Here is a 12,717-nt window from a genome sequence, read left to right as displayed (position 1 = left end):
GATTCCACAGTGTGTGGATGTTGGTAGGGCTGAATGCCTAACCTCTGGCCAGAAGGTACAAACTCCCGTGTGCTGGAATCCTTCTTTGAGGGGTTTCCTTACACAGTGCTGAGAAAGGGACTGTTAGGTGTAAGGGCAAGCCAAGGGAGAAGCTGAAACTGAGCTGGTAGGTCCCTTCACTGACCATTTCTCCATCCATGGGTTGGGTAGGAAGCTATGCCTAAAACTTCATAATGTACTATCCAGCTACTCAACCTATATACCACAGGAAGGATGTGCCTCTAAATATCTGTTTAAAAAACATGCACTCAGAGAGATCAATTCTCAGAGTTAGCTATAAACTTAACTGTGGCAGGATTTTGTGGTTCCTGCCAATTTCCACACTTTTAAAATAAGTATAAACATATTACTCTAGAGTCGGACAAAAAACAGGGATATGAATTCATGAAAAAAAAAATTGAAGTTATTTCTGTTTTGCAACATTTGAAATGTATCTATTTTCTGCTCTTTGGTGATGAGTTTTTAAAACCAAATATCAAAACGTTATTGAAATTTTCGTAGCACCCCTTCAGGAGAGGGCAGGGCTAACAAAGGCCAACCTTACATATCATGATTTGAAGACTTAGCTGGCTGTGCATAAAAAATAACTATACCATTTTACAGTTGTATACAGAAATAACTAATAGATAGCTTTTTCAATGAATCTGCATATAGTCCTAGCTGAGTAACCATAGTAACTAAATATTTTGGTGTAAGATTCTAAAATGCACAGATAACAGTTTGAATAATAATGCCATCAGTTAAGCCCATTATACTTTTACCAAAGAAATTTGTCAAAACAAAAAAGCTAATTAAAATTTACTTTTTTTAAAAAAAAGAATCTATAAATGTTACTTGACAGTATCTAAAGTTTACCAATAGTTTTGAAAAATGAGAGAACATGGGCATGATTACTTAAAATAGTATCGGCATAGTCAACAAATAAGGGTTCCTGCTACAAATTTAAAGCATTGTCACTCTTTCTATGCTTGAAAATGTGTCATCACTGGTGAAGTGCCATATGAGCAAACAGCATTTTTGTTCAATTTTTGTTTTCTTTATTTTAAGAAATGAATGAATATAGGTGCAGTAACAATAACCAATTCTAAAAACAAACCAAAAAACTCTCTCCTGACATACTGGAAGCCTAAAGAACGTTATGTGCAGAAACAAGGTACACTTGATTAATGCAACATCCAAGGTGACTGCATAACACATCATTGACCCTTTGTGCATGATTGTTATGCGGTGGGTTACTTAAGCACATACTTGGAGGTTAAGCAAAGTAGTAGCCTGGAGAAAAAAGGGAAAAACATAGTAACACAGAGAAAGCAAGTGGATACAAAAGAGGAGTGTAGATAAACAGAAAGATGATCTACCTATAGTATGTGCCTTGATTGTTTATATTAAATGGGTAATGATCAAATATTTTGAAGAAGCTTCAAGGAGGAAAAAGAATTTAAAAAATATAATTAATGATTATTCAGTCCCTGTTGTTAGCTGAAGATTCACATGACAAGTGAAGGGAGAAGACACTCTGACAGGGTTACTCAACTCAAATATATTTTAAAACACTGATCCTTACCTATAAGAAGCACGTGTGAAAGGCAAACCTAATCTTCCTGATTGGCCATATATGAGAAAAAAATAAAAACTGGATATAAACAAATAGCACCTAATGGTGAAAACAAACCATTCCCATTTTTGACTTTTCCACTGCTGAATCCTAAACCAGTTATTTAGATCTCTTACTTTAGAGGAGGAGGAGAAAGGCAAATAGGAATAATAGTGTCTGCGCGCATGCATGCATAACATTATCCTGCTAGCTTGATGAAGACCTGAAGAAAGATTTTATGGGGTGAGGTCCAAAAACCTCATACTCTCACCTTTGCATAAACTGTAGTTTTGATAAACCACTGTCTGAGGTACTTCTGTTCCACTTTTGCTCCTGAACGCCACGAACAGCCATTTTCATCAACCTGTTCATTTGCTAGAACTGTCTGATCCACTGGGTCCCAATTAACCATGGCCTAAAAACGTTTCAGGAAACAAAGTACTAGTTTTAGTATATGTGTCACAAAAAGTGGATCTAACTTCTCAGATATTGACAGTACTCAGTACAAAGATAGTTTCCAAGGCTTCCAGGATCTCTGCATAAAAATGTCCATTAGAGTCATCTCCATGAATTGAGACTCAACTGAGGATCTGTTGGACACTGTGCTCTTCAGAACTCAAAGGCCAACAGTGAAGCCTGCTACCTTTCTACAGAGTTAAGACACATACAATTGGATTGATTGTACTAACAGGGGGTATACTAACCCAAGGGCATTTGTTATCTTCAATAATGAAGTTAAAACACTACTGAATATCATTCTCATTGACTTTACAGAGCAAGAATATAGTCTGAAATTAAATAGGCTGGTACTGATCCAAAAGCTCTGGGGGTAAGTATGAGGAAAATTTATAGCTAAGGAGCTCTAACCTGAGAGGATGAAGAATCACATATAAAAATGTTCAATAAGTAATACTGGTCAGCTGTAAATATAAGTAAGTTAAACAGAGTTAACATTTCCTGCACTGAATTTGACTACTCAATGTAGGTTATTTTAGATATCACGCTCTCCTATTTATATCAATCCAAGTAAACTAGAAAATACAAAATGGTACAGTGGAGAAAATATCTGTCTTCAAGTCCAGCCTTAATCACATGTATGCAATTTGTGTTTCGGCCTAAATCACAAATACTGCATGTTATACACAGCAGAAAAAGACATGCATAATTTTGAAAGATTGGAACCTCTACTGTTTATAATAAGAGATTGAAGGAATCTCATGGCATGGTAAATGAAAGAGATATGCTAACAGGCATTTATTTAAAAAAAAAAGCATGAATGGAAATTTAAACAAGAAAAGAATAATAGCAACTGTGAAAATCAATCCACCATATAAGGCATCATTTAGTAACTTCAGCTGAGCTATACAAAGTGACTTACAGTCAAACTGAAAAAAAGCTCTGCTCCACAATGTTTTATACATTAACACATTATTTGAAATAAATTAAATAAACCTATTATGTAGGGGGAAGACTCAAAATCTCAGAATTTAAATAAATAAGGATTTTCTCTCTCATGTTACTACATTTTGAATATTTATCATCATTATCCTTTCAAAATATCCCAATTTCAAAACTTTTTTTTTCTTCTTAAACACAATGCCTGTGCTTGGGAAGCAGCAAAAACCACTTCACAAATTGTGTGAAGGGAAATACTGTAGCATGTAGCTGCTTGATTCCCTTCCCCTTAGGAATACTATTGTTAGTAACAGTGACTTTTTATGCATCATCTGATTGCCTGCATTGATTTATACAATATAAATGATGACAGAATGAATTAAATATAGATATTTTTGATAAAAAATTTAAATTCCTATCTTCAAATCACGCTCACATGAATACAAGTATTTCATGAGAATTCATGCTTAATGTGATTCAGCTACCTTTTATCTTTAACCTACTAATAAGGTCAAACTTTTTTTAAATTAAGAAGATACTTAATATCAGACCATGCGAGATTAATTTATTACAATCCATTTTCAAAGCCAATCAAAATACATATCTTCAATAATGGTATATCACATTGTAAATGTGACTCTAAAAATAGTGACCATTTGATTTATAAAGAACTCCCTAACAAGATGATTAGACCACTGCAAAGTTAAAATAAAACACTGATGAACATAAAACAGACAATATTAAAAAAATAATAAAATGCTAAAAAGCCAAAATGAAGCAGTATCAGTATGAACTAGTTTTCTTTTGTTAAATAACTATGACCCAAAGCGGGGAAGAAATGGGATGATTTTGGTTTGCTGATATTGAAGAGAAGCATATATGTTGAAATCTTGGATTATGATTAAATTAGCCATGAGACAGTGGTGTTAATTAGCACTACTACACAATCAAGAACTTTTCAAATAGGAAACTCCATCACAATCAATGAAGAAAAAGATAGAGCAACAACACATGTAAGTCAGTAGTTGAAAGTCATAATCAGGGATTTAAAGCTGTGTTTTGTCCCTTCTGTCTCACTACTGCATCCTCTCCACTTGTGTTCAGAACTCATGCAGTCTCTCACTTTCGAGAAGAGACAAGATTCTGTCGTGATGAATATAAACTGGGTTCTTTACAGAGGCTGAAAGACAGAGACAGACTCTGTTAATTTTCACTGACTCCAGCTCCCAGACTAATTAAACCATGTGTAAACTGGTAATTATTAGCCTGGCATTCCCAATCATGGAATGGAGCTCTACATCCATCTTCGCTCAAGGCTACCCTTATAGCCTTAGCAAAGCCACAGTTGGTCCTCTAGTACTCCATTTATAACTGCAATAAATGATACTTCAGACTTTTTAAGGCATATCTCAAGTGTGCTGGAGGCAGAGCTGAAGATGTGCATTAACTGGTGTCAGCACAGATTGAAGAGTCTTATTGCTGATGAGGTCAATCCTGATCCCATTTAAGTCAATGGTAAATCTTCCAATAACTTTGCTAGGAGGAGGACAGCACCCTAAGTAAGCAGGAGTCGTTCTATGACATTAGGAGCCATGAAATAAACAAATCCAATCTACATCAATCATTTGGCATACCAATATTGCATATAGGGCCACTATATACCACTTTGGTAATAAAGATAATTGATTTGCCTTGCCATTATACCTAGCAGTGGAAGATAGTTACCCATTAACATTTTGTTATCTTTTACAGTGATATACAAAAGCACAAACACAGTAATGCAAATATCTATCCCCTTAATGAATGTGAACTGAAGAGCCTGAAAGACGTTATTATAGTATGAGTGACTTAGGACATTAAGTTTAAGGTATATGCATAATTTTATAGGTCAATGTTTGCACTTACCTCCTTTTGATAGACTAACCCAGCTTCAAATAAGTTAATAAAGAGGTACTGTGTCCATTTATAGTACTCTGGCAAACAAGTGGTTATTTCCTGTAAAGAAAAAGGAAAAAACATTCTATTATCTTCCTGCTACATCATAACTCAAGGGATTTACTTAATAGACCATATGAACAATTGCAACCTGTAGGGAAAATATGTACTGTATTAAATTAATTTAGAAAATGTGCACTATGACTGAAAAGCGTACATATGCATATGTAGAGAAATCATGGTTTGTGGGAAAATGTCCTTCAATACCCCCAAACCACAGCCAACCCAGGGAGCTGCAACACAGTTTATACAATGCTGCTATTCCAGCCCATGGGGTGGGATGGGATGGATTTCATGGTGGATCTGGTTGATTTTTCTTGAGGAAGAGGGGGTAAACCAGTTTCTCAAAGACAAAGGACAAGCTGCCACCTCTAGCCAGGCGTCATCAACGTGCATTGGCAATCACCCATCAAATGGCCATTCTTTGGCAACGAAGTGGGGCAGGAACAGATCAATCTGCATTTTAGCAAACAATAACATGGAACCTCTTTCACCATGAGACTCCATATCTCCATCCTCACAGCAAGAAGGAAATTTATCTACAGGTAACCCTCAGGAAAATGCATTTCAAAGGGTGACTGGACTCTAAAAGTGAGGAGCAAAACCACCCCAGGTTATCTCTCTCTCTTTCTCTTAAGATGACACAGGAACCAGCCCACTGACCTTGGGGGAGTTCCTGTTCTGAGAATTTGGTCAGCAATGGTGCTGGGAACCTGTGGTACGGATTTTACCTTGAACCAAGTCTAGTTTAAGTTTTAGCTACTATAAAATGTTTTATATTTATTTCTCTTGTAACCATTTCTGTCTTTAATACATTATACTCATAGACTCATAGATATTAAGGTCAGAAGGGACCATTATGATCATCTAGTCCAACCTCCTGCACAATGCAGGCCACAGAATCTCACCCTATTGTAGAATCTCATCTACAATAAACCTCTCACCTATGTCTGAGCTATTGAAGTCCTCAAATCACGGTTTAAAGACTTCAAGGTGAGGAGAGTCCTCCAGCAAGTGACCCGTGCCCCATGCTACAGAGGAAGGCGAAAAACCCCCAGGGCCTCTTCCAATCTGCCCTGAAGGAAAATTCCTTCCCGACCCCAAATATGGAAATCAGCTGAACCCTGAGCATCTGGGCAAGATTCACCAGGCATATACCCAGGAAAGAATTCTCTGTAGTAACTCAGATCCCACCGCATCTAACATCCCATCACAGGCCATTGGGCCTATTTACCATGAATAGTAAATCAATTAATTGCCAAAATCATGTTATCCCATCATACCATCTCCTCCATAAACTTATCGAGTTTAATCTTGAAGCCAGATAGGTCTTTTGCCCCCACTGCTTCCCTTGGAAGGATATTCCAAAACTTCACTCCTCTGATGGTTAGAAACCTTTGTCTAATTTCAAGTCTAAACTTCCCAATGACCAGTTTATATCCATTTTTTCTTGTGTCCACATTGGTACTGAGCTTAAATAATTCTTCTCCCTCTCTGGTATTTATCCCTCTGATATATTTATAGAGAGCAATCATCTCTCCCCTCAACCTTCTTTTGGTTAGGCTAAACGAGCCAAGCTCCTTGAGTCTCCTTTCATAAGACAGATTTTCCGTTCCTCGGATCATCCGAGTAGCCGTTCTCGGTACCTGTTCCAGTTTGAATTCATCCTTCTTAAACATGGGAGACCAGAACTGCACACGGTATTCCAGATGAGGTCTCACCACTGTCTTGTACAGAGTGTCTCACCACTCCTTATCTCTACTGGAAATACCTCGCCTGATGCATCCCAAGTCCGCATTAGCTTTTTTCACAGCCATATCACATTGGCAGCTCATAGTTATCCTATGATCAACCAATACTCCAAGGTCCTTCTCCTCCTCTGTTACTTCTAATTGATGCGTCCCCAGCTTATAACTAAAATTCTTCTTATTAATCCCTAAATGCATGACCTTACACTTCTCACTATTAAATTTCATCCTATTACTATTACTCCAGTTTACAAGGTCATCCAGATCCTCCTGTAGGATATCCCAGTCCTTCTCTAAATTGGCAATACCTCCCAGCTTTGTATCATCCACAGACTTTATTAGCACACTCCCACTTTTTGTGCCGAGGTCAGTAATAAAAAGATTAAATAAGATTGGTCCCAAAACCGATCCCTGAGGAACTCCACTGGTAACCTCCCTCCAGTTTGACAGTTCACCTTTCAGTATGACCCGCTGTAGTCTCCCTTTTAACCAATTCCTTATCCACCTTTCAATTTTCATATTGATCCCCATCTTTTCCAATTTAACTAATAATTCCCCATGTGGCACAGTATCAAACACCTTACTGAAATTTAGGTAAATTAGATCCACTGCATTTCCTTTGTCTAAAAAATCTGTTACTTTCTCAAAGAAGGAGATCAGGTTGGTTTGACACGATCTACCTTTTGTAAAACCATGTTGTATTTTGTCCCATTTACCATTGACCTCAATGTCCTTAACTACTTTCTCCTTCAAAATTTTTTCCAAGATCTTGCATACTACAGATTTCAAACTAACAGGCCTATAGTTACCTGGATCACTTTCCCCCCCCCTTTCTTAAAAATAGGAACTATGTTAGCAATTCTCTAGTCATACGGTACAACCCCTGAGTTTACAGATTCATTAAAAATTCTTGCTAATGGGCTTGCAATTTCATGTGCAAATTCCTTTAATATTCTTGGATGAAGATTGTCTGGGCCCCCCGATTTAGTCCCATTAAGCTGTTCGAGTTTCGCTTCTTCTGCCTCAGATATGGTAATATCTACCTCCATATCCTCATTCCCATTTGTCATGCTACCATTATCCCTAAGATCCTCATTAGCCTCATTAAAGACTGAGGCAAAGTATTTGTTTAGATATTGGGCCATGCCTAGATTATCCTTAACCTCCACTCCATCTTCAGTGTTTAGCGGTCCCACTTCTTCTTTCTTTGTTTTCTTCTTATTTATATGGCTATAGAACCTTTTACTATTGGTTTTAATTCCCTTTGCAAGTTCCAACTCTACTTGACTTTTAGCCTGTCTCACTTTATCCCTACATGTTCTGACCTCAATAAGGTAGCTTTCCTCGCTGATCCCTCCCATCTTCCACTCCCTGTATGCTTTCTGCTTTTTCTTAATCACCTCTCTGAGATGCTTGCTCATCCAGTTTGGTCTACAACTCCTGCCTATGAATTTTTTCCCCTTTCTTGGGATGCAGGCTTCCGATAGCTTCTGCAGCTTTGACTTAAAGTAATCCCAGGCCTCCTCTGCCTTTAGATCCATAAATTCTTCAGTCCAATCCACTTCCCTAACTAATTTCCTTAATTTTTGAAAGTCACTCCTTTTGAAATCAAAAACCCTACTCGCAGATTTATTTTTGTTTATCCTTCCGTTCAGTTTGAACTGAATTAGCTCATGATCACTTGAACCACGGTTGTCCCCTATAACCATTTCTTCTGTGAGGTCCTCACTACTCACCAAAGACAAATCTAAAATGGCATCCCCTCTAGTCAGTTCAGCAACTACCTGACGAAGGAATCCATCAGCTATTGCATCTAGGAAAATCTGAGCCCTATTATTATTACGAGCACTTGTCCTCCAGTCTATATCTGGGAAGTTAAAGTCTCCCATGATCACGCAGTTTCCATTAGTATTTACTTCATTAAAAACATTAAAGAGGGCTCTATCCATATCCAGATTAGATCCCGGAGGTCTATAGCACACCCCAAGTACTATCACAGGGGAGGCTCTAGTGGTTTTCTTCCCAAATGTGATTTTTGCCCAGACAGACTCTGTCTTATCCATTCCATCGCTTATTTCTTTACATTCTACCTCATCATTGATATACAATGCTACTCCACCACCTTTACCTTTATTTCTGTTTTTCCTAAACAGCACATACCCTGCAATAAATGTAGTCCAGTCATGACTACTATTCCACCATAGTTTTTGTTATCCCTATAATATCTGGTTTCACTTCCCGCACCAGTAGTTCTAGTTCCTCCATTTTGTTACCTAGGCTCCTCGCATTGGTGTACAAACATCTTAATTTTTGCTGTTTGGCCTCGCTCACATTCTTTGCCCGATTAGGCACGGACATTCTACAACAAGTATGACCTATTAGACTGGTATCCACACTGCCCTTCCTCCTTATGTCCATTCTCCTACACACAGCTGTATCCTTTCTTACTTTGTTTTCTTCCCTCCCAATGCTAAAATCCGGCGTGGAGATAACCTGGACATCTCCCAACCATCTCCCCCAAACTCCTAGTTTAAAGCTCTCTTAATCAGTTGTGCCAGCCTTCATCCTAGAAGTCTATTTCCTTCCCTACTCAGATGAAGTCCATCCCGAGAGAACTGTCCTCTGTCCATGAATGCCTCCCAGTGGCCATACATCCCAAAGCCCTCCTTATAGCACCACTGCCTGAGCCATCTGTTGATAGTCATAATCTTGTCACACCTTTGCTGCCCTTCTCTAGGAACAGGCAGAATCCCACTGAAGATCACCTGAGCCTCGATTTCCTTAAGCGTCTTCCCCAGCCTGGCATAGTCTCCCTTGATACGTTCCAGCAAGAATCTACCGGTATCATTTGTTCCCACATGAAGGACAATCAGTGGATTCTTTCCCGCTCCCTTTAGGATCCTTCTCAACCTCAGGTCCACATCCCGTATCTTAGCACCTGGAAGACAGCTCACCCTTCTATTCTCTGGATCAGCTCTCGTTACAGGCCTGTCTATTCTTCTCAGTAAGGAGTCCCCGATCACATAGATCTGCCTTTTCCTGGTGACGGTGCGATTGTCCGGTCTATCCCCTGTTCCCTCTGGCTGCAAGTTCTTTCCATTCCTATTCTCCCTTGTAATCCTCCTCAACCCATCCTGTATCCTCCTGGGGCTCATATTTGGTGTAGTCTCCATTGACTCTTCCCCTTTTCCTATAGGACTAGCTGTTCTTCTCTTCTTCCTTGCCCTTCCACCTTCGGTGACCATCTGCTGAGCCCCTTCTTCATTTTCCAACTCTGCAAACCTGTTCTTGAGCTCTATTTCTCCTTCACAAGCCTGTCTTTTCCTCTGCCTCATTCTCTTTGTCACATGCTTCCACTGTCCATTTTCTTCACCCAGCAGTCTCCCCTCAGAATTCTTCAGTCCTGCTTCCATCTGCAAGTCTGAGCTTTTCCCTTCAGCTGCCTCATATCTTTGCTCCATCATCCACTCAAACCCCCTTCTAAACTCAACCAGACTTTCCACCTGCACCTCCAATCCTAGGATCTTCTCTTCCATCAGCTCTATCAGACGGCACTTAAACTCTGACTTTATAGTTAAATAAACTTGTTTTATAAATCTAAACTAATACAGTGTTGTAGTTAAACTGAACTGTTTGGTTACTCCAGTTAGAGTAGCGAACTGTTGCATATTGACCCCTGACAGGGGCAACGGACCTATAATATTTGAACTGTCCAGGAGAGGGCGGGACAGTGCAGAATACATATTTTGGGGGAAATTCAGGATGGGGAGCGTGTTGAGGTCATCCTGAAAGTATTAACCAAGCCAGAGCGTGGCTTGTGTTTGCTAACATGCTGCTAGAGCCAGGACTGCAACTATACACAGACACTCAGGGGGTGACCTGCATGCTATTTGGCTGTTTGTGAGTAGCCCAAGTTGGGAGCTACAACAACAAAGCAACGTGAGACACCTAAGGTTGCATGGCAGGTGATGACAACCATTCATTGGTCTGGACTGTATCCTGGAAGGTGACAGGTGGACTTTACTTTTGAAGAGAAGGGTAAAAGTTGAGGGTAGAGGAGAAAGTGGACTGAAGGGAACCATGGAAGTGAGGGAAAGAGAAAAGGAAAGGGCTGAGAAGTTGTACTTGTTGACAGACTGGAAGAATATGGCGGAGAGGTGGTGAAAGGGGATGAGCATGCAATGTTCGTTGAAGGAGATAAGATAGTTGCTGAGGAGATCTCATATAGAGAAATCAAAGAGGGAGCAATGCTTTGTGAAGATAAGGTCAAATAAGCTGCCATTTTGGTTAGTGGGCAAAGTGATCTAAGATTGAAAGTTGTATAAGAAGTGACAGCAAGGAGAAGTGAGACTAAGGGGTCAGATAGGAAATCACAGAGCTGGGGGATTGTGAGGAAAGTGAGATCAAGAGCCACGTGTTATAAGAAGATAGAGGAGGGGCAGAAGTTAAGAGGAGAGCAGATGACATATCATGGACAGCCTTTTTTTTTTTTCACCTAAGACAATTTTCAGAAACTTTTTGCACTTCACTGAATAAAAACAATCTACTTTTAAATAGTCACAGCTTTGCCTCATTCAGGATTAGTGCCTTTGAAACATTGGAAGAAATATGGTTTGGAATTAACAGAAATGTTAGGAAAAGCACACTGCACTTTTAATATATGTTATACAAACACACACCTCGAGATGTGTGCAACTCAGATCCCAATGTTTGTGCTACGGAGCAAGACTAATAGAGCTATAAATCATTCTCCTGATGGAATGTGGTGTTGGAAAATAAAAGTTTAAAATGTAAACTTAAAAATATTTATGCAAGAACTCTATACTCAGTAGAACCAAACGCTTTATAATGTCCAATCTTTTGTAAAACAGTAGTTCTAAAAAAACTTCAAAGACAAAAAAATGTTTCAGGAACATGGACTAAAGGCCTATATTGTTGTTGGAAAAAGATTAAAGTGGGCTGAAGGGCTATATTTTCTAAAGCTGTGCATGCAAATCCTAGTTTTTTGTGAAATAAATTATAGATGCAATGGATACAAGCATGTTTTCATTGGCATGGCCAGTTTTTCAAGTTTGGCCCAAAATGAAAATAGCAAAAGAACTCTGTCAAACTCTGTAACTATATACAAATGGCACCTTCTTGCACAACAGATCCATTGCCTGGGTGCTTTTAGATTCATGTGTGCTTGCTTAAGGGACACAAATACATTTTTACTACTTTTCCTTCTGTTAGCCTTGCAAAAACAGCACAACAATGGAAGTGTGAGCTGGATTCTGTTCAGGCTCCCATAGTGGTCACTAAGCCAAAAAACATATTTTTGATTTATCAGATTCCAAGGTTGGCAATTAGAAAAACACTAGCAACTTTTCACTTCTAAGCTGAGCAAATGTGATCAAGAAACTCCTAAAAATGTCAACAAGCATGGACCATAATGCCTTTTTTCTCCGTGTTATAGTTGTTGTGGCATGACGTGTGTAACATCACCTGACATTCAAAGGCCTTTGAAATACCTCTGCTTAATAATTTTGTTTATTTTCTACAATTTTAACATTACAGTATTGACATGCAGCTATGAACAATACATTTTGTGCAAATATGTCTCAGCACCGAAAATAAGTCTTTAAAGACCAAAGAGAGACATTTAATGGTAAGTTTTCAGCAGTGTGTGAAGATTTAACAACACATTAACTGCATACTCTGTGCTGAAAATGGACCACTTGATAAAAACCCTGACTTCCGTGTCTCAGACAATACAGTACACATTTGGTATTATTTGCATATTCAATTAATTTAGCCTGGTTCTCCACTCTGTGATGCCAGTTTTATACTGGCAAAACTACACTGGCTTCACTGGAGCTATGTCCATGTAAATATCAGTGATGTAAGAGAGAGGAGATCAGTCCCAATTGAACTTTTTTTTGTATA

The 12,717-nt window shown here is 38.8% G+C and overlaps 1 protein-coding gene across 3 annotated transcripts in view; it reads right to left on the bottom strand.

Moving 5' to 3' along the window:
* Positions 1–12,717, bottom strand: part of LARS2 (leucyl-tRNA synthetase 2, mitochondrial) — a 106,896-nt gene that overhangs the window by 62,123 nt on the left and 32,056 nt on the right. For all 3 annotated transcript variants that reach the window (XM_037890242.2, XM_043540775.1, XM_037890243.2), the window contains exons 6-7: positions 4,955–5,044; positions 1,926–2,069 (exon numbers count right to left, since the gene is read on the bottom strand). In XM_037890242.2, the coding sequence (XP_037746170.1) occupies positions 1,926–2,069; positions 4,955–5,044 (234 nt within the window). The remainder of the gene's footprint in view (positions 1–1,925; positions 2,070–4,954; positions 5,045–12,717) is intronic.

This window comes from Chelonia mydas, chromosome 2 (genome assembly GCF_015237465.2).
Source record: "Chelonia mydas isolate rCheMyd1 chromosome 2, rCheMyd1.pri.v2, whole genome shotgun sequence".
NCBI lineage: Eukaryota > Metazoa > Chordata > Testudines > Cheloniidae > Chelonia > Chelonia mydas.
The sequence above is the reverse complement of the archived record's forward strand: the minus strand, read 5'-3'. Positions and strand labels throughout refer to the sequence as shown.